The 23,811-nt window shown below is 59.7% G+C and overlaps 1 protein-coding gene across 1 annotated transcript; it reads right to left on the bottom strand.

Moving 5' to 3' along the window:
- Positions 1 to 2,821: 2,821 nt before the first annotated feature.
- Positions 2,822 to 14,858, bottom strand: POFUT2 (protein O-fucosyltransferase 2). Its single transcript, XM_060010217.1, has 9 exons — positions 14,726 to 14,858; positions 13,191 to 13,441; positions 11,079 to 11,223; positions 10,382 to 10,492; positions 7,913 to 7,979; positions 5,793 to 5,918; positions 5,328 to 5,508; positions 5,053 to 5,176; positions 2,822 to 4,049 (listed from the first exon to the last, which is right to left on the bottom strand). The coding sequence occupies exons 1-9, from the start codon at positions 14,854 to 14,856 to the stop codon at positions 3,896 to 3,898; spliced, it is 1,290 nt and encodes a 429-aa protein (XP_059866200.1). The 5' UTR covers positions 14,857 to 14,858; the 3' UTR covers positions 2,822 to 3,895.
- Positions 14,859 to 23,811: the final 8,953 nt, after the last annotated feature.

Raw genomic sequence — 23,811 nt, 5'->3', positions numbered from 1 at the left:
CTTAGTCACAGAGATGACAGGCAGGCGGGGAGGGACGTGAATATTTGTCTCGGGCCGGGCCTTGCTGCTTGGTTGAGCTGCCGCCTGCCTTCGAGGTCAGGGGAACAATTTTAGAGCGTCAGCCGCTGTCTCCTGCCCACGCGCCTGCCTCCCTGACCTTCTCTGCAGATGAGGAGACGAGTCCCTGAAAGTTCAAACGTCCGGGTTCGACACTTCCCCTTTGTTTATAAAAGGTTAACGATGAGTTATGAGTGGGTTTGTCAGAGGTCAGCTGGAACAGGCCTGAGGGGTCCAGAGGAGAGCTGGGAGGGGTTTTGCTGAGGCCCCTCCCCACCGTGTGACAGCCCGCAAGTCCCGCCAGGAGAGGCGGCCGTGGGCTGGAGCAGCGCAGGGCAGCCGTCAGCCCTGGTCATCTCCCAGCTGCTCCTCCCCACGTTCTGACCAGGCACCTCTGGCATCTGGGTCTCCCTCGCCCTCCACCTGCGAAGGTCTGTCTTGGGGCACCCAGCCTGGCCCGGCCCGTGCGGGGGGTCCTTCCCGCCCCCACCCACACACAGCCGTCCGAGCCCACTCCACAGCAGGAATCTTTGCTGATGGCCTCGGGGCTCTGAGACCTTGGGAGCGGGCTGGGACCTGCCCCTGCTTCTCCAACAAGCTAGGCGGGTGCCCCTCCAAACTCCAGGCCTAGCACTGCCGCCCTCCTCCAAGGCTCTCCCACCAGGCCGGGCACTGGCCGGCCCTGTGCGCTGGACGCGCTCCCTGACCATCACCTAAGGCCCTGGTCTGCCCTCGAGCAGAGGCCTCCCCAGCGCCCACTCTCCCGACTCCATCAGGACACCCAGCCCTGGGGCGGGGGGTTGGGGGGTACTCAGTGCCCACGGGGTGAATGAGGGTCCGCCTGCGGCCCAGAGGGCACCTCGGGATCACGTGGGTGGTCTTACGTCAGTGACCCCTCTGTGAAGTAGAAAAGCAGGATGACAGCACCACCACCACCCAGAGAATCAGTCCCCAGGTGAAGCTGGCGATTTCTGTGACCGCTTTCCTAACCTAGACTGCATCGTGATGGCGCCCCCACCTGGACGGGTGAAGGGCCTCGTGCTGGAAGGCCAGGCCCCCAGGCTGCAGGCTGCCCGCGTCCACCCCACCCTCCGTCCTGGGAGGGCCCGGCCGAGACGCAGGGCCTGCGTGGGCCTTCTGGCCCGAGGTCAGCCAGGCTTGCCTTTCCCCATCCACGCTCCCGTCCCCGTCCAGGCTGCCCTGCGAGCGGAGAACCAGCGCCCTGACCCCGACTACTGGACTTACAACAGACCCACCCGACGAGAGCCTGCTGCCCACAGGAAGCAAAAGACAATTTTAAGAATCATCGCTTCACAGAGGGATGATTTCCGTTCTCCTTCAGCTCACAGGGAGGGTTATCTGCTGAAATGGGGTCTCTGGAGGCCCCTGGGCTTTGCAAGCAGCAGACTGATCATCATAAGAGAACAATCTCCCACGACACACTCCTCGCCCAGGGATGGGGACAAAGGTGCCACCTCGCAGTGATTCCCCTCGGAGCCCGGAGCCTGGCCCGTGGTGCAGGGTAACCGGCCCCGCACAGCTGGGGTCCCCAGGGAGCCGCAATGGCAAGGCTCCCCCACTCTCTGCAGGACCTGATGCCCTGATCTAGCAGGACTGTCCAGCCCAGTAATGCAGGGACGCCCGCTGTGACCAGGCGGTTTACGTATAAGCCCTGGTGCAGCGCTGACCCTGTGACCTCAGAGTCAGGCACTAAATCAGGGTGCAGGGTGGGGGCGGCCCCAGATGTAGGGAGGTGGTCCCGCGTCCGGGCCCCCCGGCCTGCAGAGGACGGCTGCTGTTCCTGGGGGCTGCCTCCGGAGCCCTCGGGGGACACTTATCACGCGTGCCCCCACTGAGGCGGACAGAGACCCCACCCCACACCCCCCGGCTCACCTTCCTTCACCCTCGATGTGTTTCTGAAATTCCAACGATGGCACGACACGCTCCAGACAGGCTCTGACGATGGCCCTCCTGTGGCCTGCCCGGCGCCCCGTCAGACACGGCAGAGCCGAGAGCGCGGGGAGGCCTGGGGCCAGGGAGGCCCACGAGGCCGCGGCTCCTCCCGTGTCTCCCCGTCAGGACAGGGGTGCGATGCCCGGCGATGCCCAGATGCCTCCTCCTCCTCTGGCCCTGCCCGCCGTCACGGTCCCCACCTGCGGCCCCTCCCCCTCAGCCCTTTCACGCGGCCAAGACCACAGGCCCCGGGCCACGTCCGTCCAGCAGCTGAGACACCACCTCCCGACCACCCGCCCCACGTCCGGCGGCCCTGACAGCGTCACCTGGAGCCCAGCTTCCAGGCTGTCCCCCGCTTCTCCGCAGACCCCCAGCGGCCCCTACCCTCACTGCCCCTTGAGGCTCACCGCGCCCCCTCCGCGGCGTGGCCCGCACCCCCTCCCGGAGCTCCCTGCCTTCCCGCCGCGCGCCCTGCCCTCTAGGGTGGGGTTTCGCTGGCTGGTCTTTCCCAGCAGGATGCAGCCCCCAGGGAGGCTCTACTGCTGCCCCCTCGGCACCCAGACGACAGCAGTTCTAACCTGCAGAACCGCGGGCTCTTTCCAACCAAGCCTGGCGGCCAACGTGCAAGGAACGAAGAGCCGGCGGGGCAGGCGGTGGCCGGCCGGTGCCTCCACGATGCTCACACCCGTACACACAGACGACGACAACGCAGCTTTTCTTAAAGAGGAAGGTAACGGCCGAGTCCAGATGCTTGGACCAGCGCTCGGCCGAAAGAGAACGCAGGGTGGGAAAAAGCACCGTTTCTAGAAAATGTATTTTATTAATACTTGATGTACAAACAGACAAAGAATAAATATCTCGCGGTTTCACCCGGCACGGCGGTGACACCGCAGGACCCCGCCGTATGATCAGGGCCTCTCTAGAGCTCAGGAAGGAGACACGGGGCGGCTGCAGCCCAGACTCATGGGTTCTGCAGGGTCGCCAGTCACCCCAGGTGTCGTGGGAAGTTGGGCGCCTAGTTGGAGGGGACGGGGCGGGGCCCCAGCAGTGCCGTCACAGCAGCTCCCTCGTGGCGGCCGTGAAGTCCCCACACAGGGCTCTGCAGCCCGGCCTCTGCCCCGCAGCAGCTGGTCCCCAAGGTGCCTTCCAAGGCTGGAGTGACCCTGCTCCTCTCAGCTGCACCCTGCCCTCGCGCGGGGACCACAGGGGCTCCGAGGACGAGCATCTGGCCACCCCTCGTACTGCTGTGGCCGTCACAGACCAGACAGCCTGGACAGCTGGACGGACCCTGCAGACCACCGGCGGGGGCCCCCTGTCCCCGTGAGCACACAAAGCACCGGGACTCGCCAAGGAACGTTCTGATGCTCTGACCCAGGCAGTGCGGGGCGGACGGGGCGAGGGCATCACAGGCCCCCAAAGGCCTCAGACCGGCCCTGTGATGTGGTGGCTCGCCCGCCGTCCAGCTGGCACGGGGTCCCACGTGGGGAGAAGGGCAGGACCAAGGGCCCTGCTCTGTGGCACAGGGAGCGTCAACACTGTGTCTGCCACCCGGGACAGGAGCAGCCCAGGCGCCAGGCCTGCCCGGTGCTGTGGGAGACCCTCCAGACCAAGGTCAACAAGGACAAGCCGGCACCTCCGAGGCAGCACGGGGGCCTCACTGGCCGCGGACACACGGTTCCGGATCTGGAGCCAACAGCCCGCACCCGGGGAAGCGGCGGCGCTGGGTCACGGCAGACAGGTGGGCCTGGGGAAGGCAGGACAGACGCAGCGCGGCTCCGCAGGGCTCCCGGGCCTGAGACCGGAGAGGGGACAGCCTGCTGCCCAGCCAGCTGCTGCTGTCCTGAGGGCGGCTGCGAGCCCGCGTCTGGGGCGCCCGTGGGCCGGCTCAGTACGCAATTCTCCAGTGCGTGGGCTGCTCGCACGCCTTCTCCTCATCCCCACAGAACCGGTTGTATGTCGTCTTGGGGTCCAACCCCAGGATCTCTCTCTCCTCGTGAATTCGAAAAGAGAACGTGGAGACCGAGGTGCCGATAAAAAACCTGCTGAGACACGTGAGGTCACCGGGGCTGCGGAGCAAACCCGCCAGCCACGCCTACCCGCGACCCCGGGCGCCCGCCCGGCCCCCCAGCCCAGTCTCCTCGGCCGGGGCTCCCCGTGGCCCACCGCCACCAAGCGGCCTGGGCTGCAGGAGCCCAGGGGCCAGGCTGCGGCCGCCGCAGGGGCTCGGGTGACAGGTCCCGCACCGGGGGCAGGCTCGGGCCACTGCTAGACCTCAGCTGCTCGGGGCAGGGGCTCAGGGCCAAGCTTAACCTGCCGCGCAGGCCTTCCCGCTGAGGGCGGAGCCGCAGCCGGAGGAGGAGGAAACTCCCCTCCAGGGACGGCATCTCGGAACACACGTGCCGGAGGTCTGCTTCCCATCACCACCGGGCCTGAGCCCAAGGCGGGCGGGGAAGAGCGAAGCCCCGAACCCCGTACCCCCGCCCCCCACCAGCAGAACCTCGGGGTCGAGGGGCAGGGCCCAGAGCACAGGGCGGGGCTGGGGCTGCTCCCTGCAGCCCTGGTGGGGCTGAGTCCGCCCTCAGCCCTCTGCTCAGCCTGGAGGAGGTGTCCCCTGGAACGGGACAGGGCACACCTCTACCTGGTAAACCACACACACCCCTGCACCCAGCACGTCTGAGGATTCTGGAAGGAGAGGGAAAATCACCTACTCTGCTCTGATTGTCCACTTTCCTCCAAGTGCCCGACTCAGCCCAGCCTTGCTCTCCCAGCGCCGGCGGGCAGATGAACCCAAGGAGCCCCGAGGCCCGGGCCCAGGTCCCTGTGGGCAGCTCGCCTCCCATGACAAGGACGGGACACTGGGCAGGGTGCCCCGCGGGCGCCCGAGAGGTACCTGGGGACCAGGACTCAGGGGCGGGCGGAGCGGGGACGGCCCTGCCCCCGAGACAAGACGCAGCAGAGGAGAGGCCCCGGGTGAGGCAAGGAGGGCCGAGCCGGTGGTCTGCACGTGAGGACTCAGCCTCGGACACGCGCTAGGCTGCTCACCGGGCGTGTGCGCAGACCCACTGGTCCACGATGGCGACACCCCCGTCCTTGTAGAGCTCCAGCTCCTCCCATGTGGGTTCGAACCGCACCATCTCGGGCAGCAGCCTCCGGAGCCCATCCAGCTCTGCAGGTGCATCACGGGAGGTGACGGGGCCGCAGGAGACATGCGTGTGCATGCGCTCACACGGCAGGACCGTGGGGGGAGGGGCGAGGAGGACAGGAGCGCAACCCCCTCCCATTAGCTGTGGGAGGGACAGGCGGCTGGAGCCATGTACCCTTCCTGGCGGCGTCCGTGGCCACGAACACCCTGTCCAGCTGGTGGGTCTTCATGAGGCTGCGGATCCTCCTCGCGGCCCCCTCCAGGCTGGGCACGTCCTCCCTGTGCCCCCAGGTGAAGTCCTTCCTCCTCAGGTGGACGCCCAGGTATGGGCCCCCCAGCGAAGAGCCCAGCTGGACCTGGTGGAGGAGGACCAGACAGGCTGGTGCCGATCGGGCGGGACGCGGGGGGCCTGATCGGGTCCATCTAGGGACCGATTACTGGCCAACGTCCCTACTTCTGCACCAGGACGGGGGATCCCTGCTGACGAGCGGCATCTCTGGCACCTGGGGCAGTGCGGCCCAGCAGCCCTGCGACAGACAGGGTGTTCCCGTCCTGCCCTTTCCTAAAGGAGGGGATTAGTTGAGAGGCATCTAGAGACAAAATGCATCCCCCCGCCAAGGATTACAGAGGCGGGGTCCACCTTCATCTTGGTCCAGTCCTCCTCGAAGGGGATCCTGTCGGCCGCGTCCGTGGAATTGAGGTACCTGCTCCGGAACTCGTCCCCCACGGCCCGCAGGTGCTTGGCGAACACCATGCTGCGCCGGGTCTGCAGGTGCAACAGACCGTGAGCCCCTGCCCCGGGGTCCCCACCCGTCACCCCTCCCCCTTGCCCCAGGGTCCCCACCCGTCACCCCTCCCCTCTGCCCCGGGGTCCCCACCCGTCACCCCTCCCCCCTGCCCCGGGGTCCCCACCCGTCACCCCTCCCCCCCTGCCCCGGGGTCCCCGCCCATCACCCCTCCCCCCCTGCCCCAGGGTCCCCGCCCATCACCCCTCGCCCCCCACCCCGGGGTCCCCGCCCATCACCCCTCGCCCCCACCCAGAGTCCCCACCTGTCACCCCTCCCCCCACACCGGGGTCCCCACCCGTCACCCCTCCCCCCCGCCCCGGGGTCCCCGCCCATCACCCCTCACTCCCTGCCCCGGGGTCCCCGCCCATCACCCCTCGCCCCCCACCCCGGGGTCCCCACCCATCACCCCTCCCCCCCGCAGGTGCCGAGGGGGGTCACCACCCTTCAAGGCTGGTGGGGACCACAGTGCTATCATGAGGCACAGAACCACCGTGTCCACGTTTTGACGCTTCTGCAACAACCCGCATCACGGGGGCCTCGCTGGCCGCGGAGGGTGCCTAGGAGGCACCCAGGTCGCGAGTCCAGGGAGCAGGGTCCCACCTGGGGGCCTCTGCCTGCCCAGCCCGCCCACAGGAGGCATCCATGACCCCCAGACAGGGCAGACCCTGAGGGCTGGGGGTCAGGGGCTGCAGAGGGGGCATGACACCCATTTCCCCAGGTGGAGGAAGGACCAGACAGGCTGAGGCTGGTGACGACTGGGCGGGACTTGGGGGGCCTGACTGGGTCCATCTGGGGACTGATTACTGACCAACGCCCTGCAGGGACAGGACAGGACGCGGTCCAGGGATGGACCTCGCCACATGCGGGGCTGCCCTTCATCGTGAATTAGGTGCAGAGATTACAGAATACCAACTGCATTTTTCTGACAGCAAATACCACGTTCCATAAGTAATAAACCTGCGCCTCAGTCAACAGGCCTGGGAGCCCCTGCGGCAGAAAACACCACGCCCACCATGCGGAAGCGGGGTGGGGCATGGCCACGGGGCTCCGTCCACACCGTCGCAGAGCCAAGGTGCAGAGATCCAGGGAAACCGGCTCCCGCACAGGGGCCTCGGGAGAAGCGACACATCCACCGGGAGCCCCAGGTGAGACGGGCACAGATCCCCACGGGGAGGGGGAGAAACCAGGCTGCAAAGTATCTGCCTTGAGGGAGCTCAGTGCTCATTTTTAACTTAAGAAAGCTGTAATCTGCCTAAACGCTTCTACCTCGCTCCAACAACGCACAAATGGCCCTCCTAAGACCAGTTTCTGCACAGGTCCCAGGGCCCGGGGGAGCAGGCCCCGTGTCCCCTGCAGCCCACCCACCCTGATGCCCCTGGAGGCTCCTTCGCCGGCAGAGCCCCCGACAGGCCAGGCCGACGTCACCTGGGTCCCCACCTTGCAGCCAAAGGCTCTTCTCAGGGAATGTCTGACGCTTTTGCCAGACTGCTGCACCGGGCCCCCGTCGGCAGAACTGCGCCTCTTTTCCAAACCAGACGCCTGACGATTAAGCCGTCCCCACCCCCAGGACGACGGGAGAAGCCTCTCGCCCACCTGCCTCCCTGTCACTGTCTGTGCACCCAGAGCCAGCGCTTCCCCCTCAGGGCAGAGCCCGACTCCGCTATTAAGGACTCGGGGCACAGAACGCCCCACCTTTCAACGCTGGGGACACACGGCCGGAGCTCTAATTCCAGGTTCTGAACGCGTCAGCAGGAAAGGACAGCCGATGCGGTGCAGCAGGGGCCCGGGACGCCCCAGCCCGCTCCCTGGAGCACTCCTTGGGCAGGGGGCAATGCTCACCGGCGGACCCTCCCCCACGCCTGCTAAGAGCCTCATCAGGCCAGTCAGCAAGGTGGAAAACAAGAGCTGCTGAGGGTCTTGGGCTTTCCAAGACTAAACACATGTACAGAGGTGCTTGCCATGCGACACTCACGTCCCAGTACTCCTTCCCTCCATAGTGGTCGTGAAGGAGGTTTTCGGCTCGGTCTAACATCACGGACCTATTTTTAAACAACAAGAAAAGAAGGTCTTTATGTTCACACGCTCCAGAGAGCACTGTCATGTGGGAGGCCCTGGGCCAGGGAACAATCAGGGACGAACTCTGAGAGGGTGAAACCTTGCTGGGTCGCCTGGGTGCGTCTGGGCAAATCTCTGCTGAGCCTCTCACAGGCAGCTGCCTGCAGAAGCTTTCGATCCCTAAGTGGCTCTAAACATCGACGGACGCTCTCCTGTCCCAGCCGCTGAACTGGCTGAGCTACCAAGCTCGACTGACTCTCAACGCAAAAAACCCCACAAGTAAACAAAACGTGAAATTAGCAAACAGAACCCAGCAATACATTAAAAGGATGACACACGTGACAAATGGAGTTCACACCAGGGATGCAAAAACGTTCAGTAGTAGAACATCTATGGCTTAACTCATGTTACTGGATAAAGGGCAAAGCCATATAACGATGGCTACCCCAAAGGAACACAACTCAGTATTTACTCTTATTTTTAAAAATCACCTTAATGAAACAGACTCCTTATCATGTTTGTATTTCTCCAGCCAAAGCCAGCCCCTTCTTAAAGGAAGGCTCAACTCCCTCCTCACAAAGTGAGGGGCAGGAAAGGTGGTCTGCCTGAGCTAATCAAGCAACCTGAAGAATCAGCACAGGTGGAGAGGACCCTCCAGAAACAGGCCACGTCTGGGAGGCGGCGGCCTGCGTCTCCCCTGGGGTCTAAGAGCAGCGTGTTCCTCGGCGGTACACCTGACAGCGTCTTCTGCTGAACTTGCTACAAGGCCGCCTGCCCTTTACTCACTAATCTTTACTTAGCAGCTCTGCCTGTATCTGACCCAGCCCTGTACTGACTGACATGCTACAAGCACCTCCCTCTCTGGTTTGTCTTTCCATTTTGTTAACGCTTTCTATCGATGGACAAGACTTTTTAATTGTAACGTAACTAAATGTATCAACCTTCTCTCTCTGGTTAGTGCTGTTCACATCTTGAGTTTTCTGCATGGTGGGGTTCCCCCCACCCCCGTCCAGCTTCGTGGGTCTCAGCGCCGCCATCTCCCCGCTGTCAAGCCCCCTGCGTCTCTCTTAAACAGTGGGGCCTCCGGGCACAAGTCTGTCCTGGGCTCAGCTCCCCTTACCCACAAATGCAACTCAGAAGAAACGGTCCCACAGCCCAAAGCTTCGGCCAGATCTGCTTTTGAAATGCGAACAGCTGTGAGATGAGTAACGCGGGGCCCCAGCAGGCAGTACCCTCATCTCTTATGAGGAGCTCGGACCCCCCGAGCAGAGAAGGCGGCTGCTGCCTCCGTGGACCTGCCTGCGTTTTGTTGACACAGGCCCCGGGGGAGCCGGCCTGGCGTTCTGGCACACTGGGGCCGTGCTGGGACAGTCTGCACCCTCCCGGGCCCCGGAGAGCACAGGAGGCCTGCCCTGTGCGTGCGCAGGCTCAGGGACACTGAAGGTGGCTAACAGGAGGGGCCCTCGCAGGGTCCCCATGTCCCCAGCAACTCACACCTGCAGCGAACTCCTAGGACACCTGCCTAGAAACCAAGCACGAGCCCCTCCTGAGGAGCTCGCCTGGCGCAGCAGACCCTGCCACTCGCCCGGAACCCCAGCCCTCCCTGCTGACCCTCTGGTGGCAGGGCGGGCGGGCGGGGCCTGTGCGGCTGGTTTTCTGCTTCCAGGCGGAACCGGCCATGCAGACACACTCCCAGCACGCGAGGCCAGGAGCAGCCACCAGGGCGGTGTGTCCAGGAGAGGCCTGAGCTGGTCCTCTGACCACTCACAGCTCAGGCTTCGAGGAGGCCGGCGAGAGAGCTTGATTTCAGGGGTGGCCCCGAGGGGAAGCACTCCTCGCCCATGCGGAACCTCCAAGGCCAGCTCCGGGCTGCCGCCCCAGCCCCGGTCACTCAGTGGTCACTTCAAAACCCTCCTGGCCCCGCTGGTCCCGCTCTTATCCCGGCCCTCCCCCTGCTGCAGCCTCACGACCCCACGGCCCTCATCCCCACCCCTCTCTTACTGCCCGCCCCCTGCCCCTATGCCCATCCTCACGCCCTGCTGCGTCCAGCAGGCCCTGGCTCGCCCCCCCCACCTCGACAGGACCCCAGGGCAGGATCCAGGTGTAAATCCGACCCCACCGCCCACCAGGGGTGGGACCAGAGACCCCCGTCGTGAGGCTCAGAAGCACAGCCGCTCCAAGCAGCACCGGGAGGAGAACAGCCACGGCCGCCCCGCCTGGGGGCTCCTGCCGGCCCCCCGGCTCGAGAGGCAGCGGTGGGGGGCGGCTGAGGTCTGATCCTCCAACGACGCCCGCGGGCCAGCCGGCAGGACGGAGCACAGGCACACACGGACACGCTCACACACGTGCCCTCGCACCAGCCATCACCCAGAGACCACACACTCACCGTGCGGACGTGTTTCTCAGGAGCACAGGGGCGATGATGGAAGCCGACCCCTGAACAGACAGACAGGACACGTTTAAACCCCGCGTCTCTTCATAACCCCAAAACCATCCTCTGGAAAACAAGACCCACAGCACCCGGTTAGTGCGGCTCTTTTTCCGCGGCAGTAAGCGAAGTCGGGATGCACGGCCCGATCTGGATAAACTCAGCTAGTTCTCTTAGTTCACCAGTAAGTTTTCACAAGTTATTGGTCGTGATCACAGGTAGTGACCTTGTGGAAATCTTTAAAGAAACCACAAATTTCATCTGATCTGATGAGACCATGGAAGCTGTCTTCAGGAACCTGGACGGTACGATGACAGGAAAGCAGGGACGGCCTGGAAGCAGCCCGGCGGAACGAACGCTTACGGGCCAGGGCCAGTTTTGACAGTAACTGTCCTTAAAGCAGCTGTGCTCTCAGGAGCTCCGGAGCTGCTCCAGGTCTAGAACCGGATTACTCTGGTCCCCCGTGTGGGGGGCGCTTTGGGCGGGGCTGGGGAGGACACAGCAGCTTCCACAGGCAGCTCTTCTGACGGCAGCTCAGCCTGGGGTGACAACACCGCCACGACCACGTTCAAGCGCGTTAAACAACGCGGGAAAAGGTACGTGCGTGTCAGCCAGGTACTTCTAAACCAGCCCGAGTCCCCGAACGCGGTGGTACCTGTAATACTCGTGCTTGTCCTGCGAGTAAAGGGGCGGCTCGATGCAGGGCCGGCTGTCGATCTTCTCCTCCCAGGCCCCCTCCTTCCAGCCCTCTGCATAACCTTGCAGGACATAGACCTGGTCGATGAAGGGCCCGCCGGACTCTGCAGGAGACAAGGACCGACAGTAACGGTGACCACAGCACACACTGCGGCGATACGGAGAAGGACCACTGTATTTAATGCCACCCTCTTCCCAAACAGGACTGGAAGAAGCTCATAAAAGTAGAGATGATGGAACAAGTGACCTCGGGACATGGGGGTCCCTCAGGGGACGGGAGGGCTGCCTGGGGGGCGTGTCCAGGAGCCAGCATCTCCTCTGGGCCGCTCAGCGCCCCAACCTCTTACAGCATCCGGCCTTGCCTGGGCCCCCTTCTCTTTCCAGCCACACCCACACGTCGCCGTGGGCGGGGCCAGTCCCCACGACGGCCGCAGGCTGCCCTCGCTCTGCCCCTCTCCTCTCCTGCAGCTGCCCCCCCGTGATGCCTGGAGCCCATGGGGGTGTGCTCCTTCCCCGGGACCCCTGAATAGCTGACCCGCCTGGACCGTCCCCTCCGGGGCTCGTTCTTGACCTGTGAGGCCACTCAAACTGCATCTCCCCAAAAAGGATGCCTTCCCAGTCCACGGCCACCGCCCAGCACTCCGCACCCTTTCCTGCTTTCTCGTCCTGAGGCTCTGGTCACTGCCGCGAGCGCTGCGTGTCCCCGCCACTTACTTATGCTCCGCCCCCGCCCCCAACAGGACGCCCCGGAGAGCCGCGGCCTGTGTCCGTCTCACCCACTGCTCCTCCCACACCTGGAGCCTCCCAGCCACGACTCGGCGACACGTGAAGATGTGCTCACAGGTGCAACGACAGAGCGCACTGACGAGAGAGCCACGGCGAGTGAGCCAGCGTCTCGTCCACACTCTCTCTGGCTTGAGCACGAGGCCCGGGCTCTGGGCCTCCTATGGTGGGGCGGGGGGATGCAACACCGGGGCTGAGACGCCGGCCTGGAGGCCTTCCGGGTGTGACGCCCCATGCCTGTCCCCTCTACAGTGGTAAACCTGGGCTGGTCAAGGCGGGTCTGTCACCTCCACACTGTCACCCGGGGGCTCGGTCCCCAACCCCACTGCCCGGCCCGAGGGACATGGCCTGCAGAGCGGCAGGGATGACGGCCGTCTGCAGTCACTGCACCCCTCGTGGCCGAGGCGCCACCGCGCTGGCAGGTCAGGGGCCGGTCCCCTGGGCGCCAGGGCCCGTGCAGACAAGGCCGAGCCTGCTTCCCGGGCTGAGTCGGGTCAGGAAGGTTGCTCCCCAGCCGCAGGGTTTGCCTCCCGAGCAGGAGTGCGGACGGCAGCAGGTCGTCCGGGGGCCCTGCAGCCACAGCGGAGCCCCACGCGGAGAACGTCCCCGCGGGACAGGGTCTGCGGTGTGGTGAGAACAGAACCTGACAAGGAGGACGTGTGGGCCTGGCCTCGGGGGCAGCAGCGCCGCTCAGGCCGCCAGGCCCTCACACAGCAGAAGCGTGAAGACCACCACTCGGGAACTGTGACTCGCTCTCCCGGGCTGCTCCAGGGATCTGGGCAGAGGTGTCCCTGACTGTTTATGTCTTCTGAATAAAGCAACAGTGCTCTAAGTACCTTCATTCTAGGAAATCTTCAACCCTTTCCTCTTAAAAACATTAAAATGAGAAGGTTGTCCAGAACCACATGAGACAGGATGTGTGGTCACGTCTCCTCCAGCACCCAGCCAGCACCACGCACGCAGCGTGTTTTCCTTCAGGTAAGACCAGCCTGGCCTGCACAGGGGGAGGCCTGTGGTCCTGCCCCCCAACCACAGCTCCAGCTCACCAGGCGGCCGGGGTTTTCGGAGGCAAGGGGACACATGGCTCACATGCTTCAGATCTATTTCCCTAGAAAAACTATGGAAAGGTCAAAATCGCCGGTAGTGGGGGAAACGGAAGCAGGGCCCCTAGGCAGAGCAAAGGCCCAAGAGGAGACGGCCCCGCTGGCCGAGGGCTCGGCCGGGCCTGACGTTCACGCCCAGCCCAATGCCCGCGCGGCCCCAGTTACAGGACCGCCGCCCGCCTCACCTGCAATGAACTGTTCGTACTCCATGACGGGGATGTTCCTACTGAGACTTGGAAGATCGAAAAAGTCGGACCAGGGAATCCGGACCTGGCGAATGTCGGGGCTCTTCCAGTGGTAGAGGCGGCCCCAGGGGGGCAGTACCAGCACCCACTCCTCAGTCTTCAGCAGAGTCTTCAGGAGGGAGGCGACCCGGATGTACACGTCCCTGCGGAGGTTGAAGCCCTCCGGGGGGTTGACGTCGTACAGAAGATACCTGGCAGGGAGGGCAGGGGAGTGCTTCTTCAGGGCCGGGGCTCCGCACAGAAAACCCAACACCCCACGTCCACGGCCTAGCGCGGTCAGTAGCTTCTGGTCTGTAGTGTGGAGGCAGCTGCCCACCCGTTTCCACAGGACCAGTCACTTAAAGAGCCCGCAAGTAGGAGCAGAAGACATCTCAGCATCCGTTTAGCCACCAGCAATAATTCACAGCTAAGACCAGCGGAGTCTCGCAGGCAGAATCTGGGCGCTCACCCTCCAGGGCTTCTCAAACCTCTTAACGGTGACCGAGGACCCCAAAGGCTACTGTTTATGTGGGTTAAATCTACCGATGACTCCTGATTTAGAATTTAAAGCAAGAACTTTAGGAAAGTATTTATGAATTCCCTTAAAAATAACAAAAATAAACGTATCACCTTTATCATTAGTATTTCCAAATTTCCAAATGAAAAATAAGTATATTTTTCAAGACAAAAATCCTGAAGGACAAGAGCGGCACTGTTTAATTTCTGCAAATCTCTTTTTGGTCTGGTGATTGCTGGGTTCTCCCGTCTGCTCCTCATTCCCTGTGTTACGGCAGCACAGGCCAGGTGGTCCCTGGCAAATCTCCACAGTAAACCCTCGAGAGAGTGTGGGCAAAAGGCCTTTCTACGAAAATGGCCTGGCACGTCAGGGATCCCTGGACGCACTCTGAGAACGGCTGCCCTATGTAAAACAAGACTTCTCTACACAAGCCGCAGGCAGGAGACCTCAGCTTCTGCTACGTCCTCACCGGCCCCTTCTCTGCATCTCCGTTACTGCAAACGAGGCCACGCTGTGACCCCCGGCTTGAGCCTCCAATCCCCCAAGCCTGCCAGGAAGAGGCCCATCTACCATCTTGACACCCCGCACCCAGCAGTCTGTTTTCGGTCAAGCCCTCAGTAACTGCTGAACGGCGCTGACGCTTGTCTCTTACCCCTGAGACTTATCTATGAAACAACCCACACCTGGATGGGCGGATATTCTCCTGCAGGGAAACAAAGCTGGGCTTTCTTAAGAACCGCCCCATTCGAACATCTGATTCGGGGGCTCCTCGAACTCCAGGCAAGGCCCGCATCGGGTAACAGGCGCCCCCGGCCTGCGCGGACCTGCAGCCTGCCCTTCCGGGGGGCTCGCGGCCCCAGGCCAGGGGTCCCGAGAGGCGAGGGGACAGCGAGGCTCCACCGCTCCGCCTCCCGGCCCTCCGAGCCCCGCCTCCCGGTTCGCCGGGTCCCTGCCCACCGGCCCAGCCGAGAACGTTTACCGTCTGCGGGACGCCGCCCCCGACAAGATGTCGGCTGCCGACTGGCCTGGCCAGAACTCCTCGCCCGAGGCCGAGGTCGGCGGCCAGGATACCGCCCCGAGGAGCAAGCAGAAGACGCCGAGCGCCGCCATGGCCCCGGGCGGTCACGTACTTCCGTTGGCCGTGCCCCGCCCCGGAAGTGCAGCCCGCCCTGGTGGAGAGCGTCGTCCGTACCAAGGCAACGCCACGGGGCCCACCTAGGGCATGAGTCCTGCTTGATCCCGAGTCGGGGCGTTGCTGCGGCAGAACGGGCGGAGCCGCTGGGGGCTGAGGCGGGGCCCGGCCGAGGGGCGGGGGCGGGACTGATGGGCTGGTGGACTGGGCCGGGATGTGGGCGGGGCCGAGACGGGGGCGGGGCTGCGCGGACGTCTCCTCCTGCGGGCCGCGCCGGGTACAGGCCGGGGCGGGGCTGGCGCCGAGGGCGGGGCCACGCGACGTGGGGCGCAGACAGCTTCACCTGCGGGCCGCGCGGGCCTCCGCCTGGGCTCCGCTGCTTCCCCTCGCGGCGGACGCGCACAGGGTCAGCGTGCGGGCTGCGGAAGGGCAAGCCAGAGGAGTGACCCAGGCCCGCACGGCTGGCCAGGTGGGTTACTTGAGCCGCAGATCCGGCAGGCCCGCCCGACGGATGGATCCCAGCGACTCCAGCCAGTGCAGCCACCTTGCCTGTCAGGGCTTCACTCTCTGATGGGGGCACTGGGGGGCCGTATGCAGGACGAAACCAGCTTCCACTCCTGCTTGCTCGCCACAGACCAGACCAGACCAAGGCCCCTACAGCCCCCTGGCCCGGGAAAGATCACCACGGGGGCTCTGGGAAGTCCAGAAGCCTCCAGTGTGCAACCCCCCAGCACCCTGAGTTCCCCTCTCCAGGGACACAAACAAAACCCACATTCCATCCTTGGACAAGACTGAAGATACCCCCTTACAGACCTACATGTTCTCTCCAGGATGGGTGGCCTGTATGCAACCCCCCGGGAAAGGGAGGGCCTTTCCCTCACCCCTGAGAGCACAGAGGCCTGCAAGGTGGGAGTCCCTGCCCGGCCCTCCTCGCCGGGTGCCCACAGCGCTGCAGCCACACAGGGCCACAAGTGGCCAAAGGCAGCTGGCCCCTCTCCTCCATCGCTGCCCAGGAGTGCACTGCCCACACTGCTGGGCATTTGGGCCATGTCGGAAGAGCAACAGGTATTTTTGTGGGCAAATATTTGCTCTTTTGAAAAGATTTGAATGCAAAGGGATGAAGGATACACTTTTTCTGTTGCTCTGGACCCAAACTGAAGCCAAAGCAGGTTTTAGAGAGAGAGTCACAAAACACCCGGCAACCAAAGATCACGCTCCCCAGCAAGGGCCGCAAGACCAGGGCGGCCCCCGCCCCTCCCACTGGACGTTGGGAGCTGGAGCTCCAGCTGGGACGGAGCGGCCCGAAGACCTGTGACCTCCAGTGCAGGTCCTGGCCCTGCTGCAGAACCCTGGGGCCAGCATGGTGACTGCCCCGCTGTTTATTCGCAGAGGTCTAGGGGTCCTCTTTGGCCCCGCCACCATTGTTTCTTCTGGAAACACCCTCTGGTGAAAGAGTCCTAGGGACAGGAGAGCCCCACGGGGCGCCTTGGGGCTCCCGGTGCCAGGCATCCGCTGCCCAGTTCGTTATCTGAGGGAGGGGCGCCTCCTCTCCATGGGCCCCCCTCCCTTCCCCTCCCCTCCCCTCCCCTCTCCTTCTCTCCCCTCCTCTCTCCTCCTGTATCTCCTGGTTGATCCCTGGATTATGGTCTTTACCAGGAATGACCCAGGAGAGGTTTTATGAGTCTTTAAGAGAAAAAAAAAGATCTTTATACAAATAATTGAAAGTAGGTTCCTTCTTCCGCCTGCACCACACTCTTTCGATTGGTTAAGGTTTGTTAACTGGGTGTCAAGTTTCCAAACCCGTCACCTCTGAGAAAGTGCTTCCTCTCACTCCATCCCCAGGTGCGTCCACCTTCCACCGGCAGCCTGAACACCCACAGCGTCTTGGCCACAAGAGGGCAAGAGAGTCCTTCCCCAAGGCCGTCGGAGGGCGTGGAGGCAGTTAGAGGAAGGGCCCCGCCCTGAGGCTCTTGGGAGCCTCCAGACACAGGAAGGAGCCGGTTTGGAGCTGGGCCCAGCAGGGGAGCCAGGTGAGTCCATCTGGCCCAAGTCTTCCCTGCTCAGAGAACCCAAGAGCTACTCCAGGCCCCATGGCCCAGTCAGCGGACCGCAAAGAGGAGGCCAGGATCCACACCTGAGGTGGGAGAAGGAAGGCCCTTGGCGTGGGGTCCAGGCAAGTGTGTCCTGTGAGTTCCGGGGCCACACCTGTTCAAGCCGGTGCTTCGACCCCTGCTGGGCCCCAGGGCCTCGTCTCCCCAGGTCTCAGAAGGGTCAGCCCTGGGCACCCTGGGTCCCGGCACTGGTGGGGAAGACACAAGAGCAACTCCGAGCTAGGAATCTCCAAAGGGGGTTGGAGAGATTCTTCTGAAAACCAGATTCCAGGGCAAGTCCCTGCCCAGAGCTGGGGACCCTACTCCGAGCAGACGGCCGTGGTGGGGGGAGGTCCCTTTTCAGAGAAGGGAGCAGATGGTGCTTTGGGGGGAGCCCAGTGCCCTGCACCCCCCCCCCAGCTTTGTCTAGTCGTGTCCGCAGTTTGACCACGTTCACAAACACCCCCAGCCCACCTGGAGGCAGCCCAGGGGTGGGGGCAGAAGGTGACAGGGGAAGGGCAGCCTCAGGGCTGCCTGGCCCTGCACGGGGTAGGGGCGCCGAGGGTCAGTGGGAACAAGGCAGGGCCGGGCGCCGGGAGCAGGATGGGCAGCCAGTGACGAGAACACGCCAAGGTTGCAATGCCGTGAACCTGGACGCGGGACGCGGGCAGCCTCCTCCCGCGGAGGACACTGGGTGTTTGGGCCCCGCCCCCGAGAAGCCTGAGGCTTGGTGGAGGGTCCCGGGATCCCGAGGAGCAGCTCTCCTGGGGTCGCAGACACCCCGATACACACATTTCTCACCGATGCTTTCCAGGGCACAGAGTGAGTTACCAGATCCACGTGTTACGAGCTTCGGGACTTAGTGTGGAATCCTGCCCCCCTCGCTCATCACGATTCCTGGAACCAGTCCTGGCGTTTGTCCCTGGACGGGCACAGGGCAGCTGACTGCTGTCGGAATCAGTTCTGGGCAGGCAGCTTCTGGGTTGGGCTCTGTGGCCATAGGCCACGTGCCAGAAGCATTTCTTAACAGGAGCACCTGGGGGTCGCCTGCCAGGACCTCCCTAGTGGGACAGCCGAGGTGCCCAGGTGACCAAGTTGTGAGGCTGCCGGGGGTTTCCTGGGGGCGTGTGGGTTCCTGTGGTCAGCACGTGGGCCCAGCATCCCTGGGTGGCCTGCCCACAGAGGGACCTGCCCTCCAGGGTGGCGGCTCACGGCACGGGCAGGAAGGGTGCCCCGGGGCTTCCCGGGGGTCCACGGTGAGAGCGTGACAAGGTGCTGTCCCGCTGGCCGCTCTGCAGGGATGCTGCAGCCTCAGAAGCCCCCGGCGGGGGGCTAGAAAGAACCAGGTGCTGTGGAATAGCTGGTGTTATTGGCCAGTTGATCAGGAAATATCTTTTCCTGAGATCAGCTCACATCTGCCCTGTTTGGCTCGTGCTCTGGGTCCGGCCTGGATTGCATATTCTTCCAGCTGAGCTCCCCACCTGGCCTTTCCGTGGGATGGAAGGGCCTCTCCTTCCTGGGGTGCAGTCGGGGGAAGCTAGACCCAGCGTGAAAGTCAGCCTGTCACGTCCCCCCAAAACAGAGGCTGCGCCACGTCAGTTCATGGAGACAGAAATTGGTCACCCCCAGCACAGGTGACTCAGAAAGTTATTTAGTCACGTTCTGGGTCCCCAGCTCTGGCTCTGGATCCCTGTTCATGCCTCAGGAGTGGGTTTTCTGCTGGGGGGCAGGACCCCGAAAACATCTGTGTCTGCATGGGAGCCTCCCTTCCGGCCCAGCTGGGAGGTGGGCTGCAGCGGTGGGAAACCGTGTCTCCCCCAAGCAGAGGGCTACCAGGTGGTGGGGGACAGGGGACTGTGAGAATTTGTCCTACAGCCTTTCTGGGATAAAAACACCGGCAAATGTCAAAAAGTGCGTAATTTGTTTTATCTAACAGCCTGCTTATTTACGTTGGGAGGGCGGGGTTCTCTCAGATGATTGTGTCAACGGAAGCACAGGCAGAGCCAGGAGGGAGGTCTGGGGCTCCTCCTTGGAATGAGGCAGAGCGGGGATCTTCGAGGAGGCCTACCACAGAGCACGGGGTGACAGCTCCACGTGACCCCTGCCCTGTGTGGCTTGGGCTCTGGGTCTGGCCTGGATTGCATATTCTTCCAGCTGAGTTCCAGAAACTCAGAGGGTGGACTTTGGGGGGCGGCTTTTAGACCAGCCCTTGAGAACTTGGACAGGGGGTGGAGGGGCCTTTGTCCCGAGACGCCCTGGCCTAATCATTGCAGCTGAGACACAATCCCCCCCAGACCCCCCAGGTGACCCCCACTATGGTCCCCATTCCTTCCCTCTGTTCCCTCCTCACCCCAGATGGAGTGGCTGTCACTGTCTGGTGTCGTGGTAACCCGCCATCGCATCCCCGTGTCCCCCCATCAACTCCCTTCTCCATCAGGTCGTGTCCCCACCCCCGCTCAGCCTTGTCTCTATAGGTGCTGGAGGTCCAGGCTCACCTTAGGTTCCAAGCTTGGGCGAGAAGTAGAGAAGCTGCCGGGGGCTGTGAGGAAGGGCGCCTTCGGCATGGGCCCTGTGTGCTGCTGGGGTTTATAATTTTCTTTTTTCAGACGCACTGACAATTGTCACATCGTCATTCACTGAAAAAGGTATCCTTTCTTCACCGACGTGAACCGCTACCTTCGTCATGAGCTAACTTCCCACAAACGTGGTTCAGTCTCTGGTCTTTCAGTGCTGACCAATGTGTCCATTTCTGCACAACGACAGTGCGTGAATTACGATGGTTTTTACAGCAAGTTCCTTCTCATGTCGTTTTAAAAATATGTCTCGATGGACCTTGCACATTTTCTCTTCCACGTGAAGTTTAGCATTAGCTGTTTCAAACCAACCCTGTTGGCAGTTCTATTGGGATCACGCTGAGGGTGGGGGCACAATTTAGAAAACTGACATTGGTGTGACAGGGAGCCCTGCTCAGGAAGGGGTCTGTCTGGCCACTGGTTTAGAACTTCAGCAACGTTTCTAGTTTTCTTTTAAGTCAGAATCGCTCATTTCTTGGTTTATTCCTGGGTTTTGTTGCTATTACAAATGGGACCCTTTTTCTCATGAAGGGTTATAATTATATACTGCCGTTTTAAAAAATGCTATTGTTCTTGTAAGTTGACCTTAAAATTGGCCACTTTTGATTCTGATGGTTTGCCAGTTGATTGTTTTGCATTTTCTAGACAAATAGTCGTATCATTATGCAAATAATTATATTTGTGTCTCTGCCTTTCTAGTATTTGTACTTCACACATATATTCTGGTATTATTATATTCACTGGGACTCTAACATGAAATCCAGTATCTTTCTTTTGTTTCTGACTGTAACGTGAATGGCTCTAATGTAAACTATGGCCAAAAGGCCAAATCCAGCCCACGGTTGGTAGTTTCTCTTTCTAAATAAAGTTTTATTGGCACAGAGCCACGTGCACTCATTTGCATATTGTCTAATGCTTTGTGCTGTAACAGTGATGTCACATAGTTGGGACAGTGACCATGTGGCCCCCTAAACCTAAAATGTTTGCTATCTGACCCTTTATAGAAGTTTTCTGGCCCCTGTTCTAACGTGTTAAGCACAATGTTTGTTAGAGGTCGAGGGATCTTCCTCCCATTCTTGGCTTCCTGAAGATCTTGCAGTTGTGTATGCTTGAAATTCAGTAAAGAATGTTAACTGGTGCCAAATGCTTTTGGGGGGACTGACTCTCTTTTGAGGTGATGGAGGATTTTCTTCTTTTTCATCTCTTAGTGTAGCAAATTGAACTAACAGATTTTATAATGTCGACTCATCCTTGCAATCCTGAGATAAGCTTTACTTGCTCCTGTATTGGATTCTGTCGATGCTTTTATTTAGAGTAATTCCGTCCCTTTATAAATCTTGTGTCCCCATTGACATGTGTGTGTCTGTGTGTGTGTGATCCCCACCATTGTTTTTGCAGGGTTTTGACTGGCTATATAGAATAAACTGTGACGCTTTTGGCTTTTCTGTGCCTCGGAATAACGTTAACTCTTCATAACAATTCATCTGCATAGCGCTCCTACTCTGCAATAGGGGCATTTGTATGTATTTTACATGAGTTAATAACCTTCAGGTCAACACTATGAATTAGGCACTATTTTCACGTCCAGTTGACAGATGGGGAAACTGAGGCACAGAGCGTTCCAGTGGCCATCCCAAGGTCACCTTGCTGGTAGGAGGTGGAGATGGTATTAGAACTCGGCAGCTGGTCTCCAGGGCTTACATTCCTAAATTCTGTCCCTCCTTTGCAGAGAGATTATACCTTAAAGGTTTTGGAAACACATAAAACTGCCTGTGCCTGGTGCCTTTTTAAGGACAAAATTGTGGCTACTTTTTTTTCTGTGCGCCCCCACCATCGGAATGACCAGATCTCCTATTTCTGCTTGAGTCAATTTTGTGCTTTATATTTTCCAAGAAAATTATTCACTTAGTCTAGATTTTAAAATTTATCACTACAAACTGGAACATGATAGTTTCATAGTTTTTAAATCCCCCATTCTCTTTTCTCCTTTCTCCCTTCATTCTGGGGATAGTTTGTGGGTCCCAGGTGTGGCCCCCCGAGGTCTCCTGAGTGAGATTTGGTAACAGGGACAGTGGTTGATTGTGAACTGCAGCCAGTGGGCTCTGCGGGTGCTCTCACATTAATGCCTGTTCCGCCCAGCAGAACTTGAAAGGAAAATTGCTATAATTACCGAGTCGCTTTGGTTTTCAGCACTTATCCAAGTTACTTTATTCCAGAGTTTAGCTTATACATCCAGCAGAGAATGTGTCTGATGGCACAGAGGAAAAAAATTGTCAACGTGAGGTTACTGAACATTTTAAAAAGATGACACAGATGTTCTTAATAATAACCTGTCTAAAATTACTTGAAAAGTTCCCTTCTCTGAATTTTGTTAATTGATGGAAATGTGCTGAGAATGGTGCTTTTAAGAAGGATATAATAGGTTATGTCTACCAAAACCAGTTCAAAATCTGGGCAGCATCTCGGTAACTGAGTGATGTTAACACCCTGCAAAACCATGATACAAACAAGGTCTCAGAAGATGAAACAGATAGCAGTGTGAGCGCGCAGTTAGCTGTGGTCAGTGCCTGGGGTGAGGCAGGTCTGCAGACCACGTGGCCTGAGCTGTTTCCTTTGGGGAAGATAGCGTGCTTCTGGCAGGAGCCGCTGGAGCAGAGCCAGAGCTGGAGAAAGCAGGCCAGGCTCTTATCACAGTCCTTGTCTGTGGGAACCTTCTGGACCAGAGAGTCACATCTGAGCCAATATCTCCAAAGGGGCTTAGAGCCAGAGCCCCAGACAGGCCCAGGGGACACGGGGTGCTGGGGCGACTTCACAATCAAATAGAATTTGTATCAAATATTAGAATACAGTAATTAAAGCCAACACGCGCTAAACGCTTGTCAAATGCCTGGCGGGGCTGGTGTTCAAGGCAATGGCTCTTTGAGCCTCCACGTATTAGTGAGGCCTCTTGGCTGCAAAGACAGACCTGAACTCCCAGGAACTCGAGGTTAAGGAAGAATGTCCTGCCTAATCAAACTTAAAAGCTTTTGCACAGCAAAGGAAACCCTCAACAAAACAAAAAGACAACCTAGAGAATGGGAGAAAATATTTGCAAACGATGTGACTGACAAGGGGTTAATTTCCAAAATATACAAACAACTCCTACAACGCAATATCAATTAGAAGATCTAAATAGACATTTCTCCAAAGAAGACATACAAATGGCCAAGAGGAACATGGAAAGATGCTCAACATTGCTAATCGTTAGAGAAATGCAAACCGGAATCGCAATGAGGTACAACCTCACACGTGTCACAATGGCCATCATTAAAAAGTCTACAAATGATAAGTGCTGGAGAAAAGGGGACCCTCCTACAGTGTTGGTGGGAGTGTTAACTTGGCAAGCCACTGTGGAGAAACAGTACGGAGCTTCCTTAAAAAACTAAAAATGGAGCTACCGTTTGGTCCAGCAATCCCACTCCTGGCTATATATCCAGACAAAACTATAATTCGGAAATATATATGTACCCCTATGTTCATAGCAGCATTATTCACAGTAGCCAAGACATGGGAACAACCTAAATGTCCATCGACAGATGAATGGATAAAGAAGATGTGGTACATATATACAATGGAACACTACTCAGCCATAAAAAAGAATAAAATAATGCCATTTGCAGCAACATGGATGGACCTAGAAATTATCAATATCATACTAAGTGAAGTAAGTCAGAAAGAATAAGACAAATACAAATGATACAAATGAATCTATATACAAAACAGAAAGAGACTCACAGAAAACAAATTTATGGTTACCAAAGCGTGGGGGGAGGGATAAATTAGGAACTTGGGGTTAACAGATACACACTACTATATATAACAACAAGGATTTACTATATAACGCAGGGAACAATATTCAATATCATATAATAACCTATAATGGAAAATAATCTGGAAAATTATATATATATATTTATATACATAACTGAATCACTTTGCTGTACACCTGAAACTAACACAATATTGTAAATCAACTCTACTTCAATTTTAAAAAGAGAAGAATGTCCTGGGGTCTAGAGCAAACAGGCAGAGTGGGAGAGAGGAGCGAAGTCTGGGGGCCCCTCTGACACCCCCAGTCCCCTGTGTGTCTGTCTCCCCGTCTCCCTCCCCTTGCCCCGTTCCCCTGTCTTCTCCCCCAGCCCCGCCTCACTTTCTCTCTCTCTCTCCATCTCGCCATGTCTCTCTCCTCTCCCCGTGGGGGCACTCATGGCTCAGCCACATAAGCTGCAGA

This window comes from Delphinus delphis, chromosome 4, assembly GCF_949987515.2.
Source record: "Delphinus delphis chromosome 4, mDelDel1.2, whole genome shotgun sequence".
Lineage (NCBI taxonomy): Eukaryota > Metazoa > Chordata > Mammalia > Artiodactyla > Delphinidae > Delphinus > Delphinus delphis.
This window is presented reverse-complemented; position numbering and strand designations above follow the sequence as displayed.

Excerpts from the sequence above, each read along its gene's own strand:
- POFUT2 (XM_060010217.1), bottom strand. The coding sequence starts at position 14,856 with ATGGCGGCGCTCGGCGTCTTCTGCTTGCTCCTCGGGGCGGTATCCTGG. Across the intron at positions 13,442-14,725 it reads GGGGCGGCGTCCCGCAGACG|GTATCTTCTGTACGACGTCA; the intron begins GTAAACGTTCTC and ends CCTCCCTGCCAG. Across the intron at positions 5,177-5,327 it reads CACGGACGCCGCCAGGAAGG|AGCTGGATGGGCTCCGGAGG; the intron begins GTACATGGCTCC and ends ATGCACCTGCAG.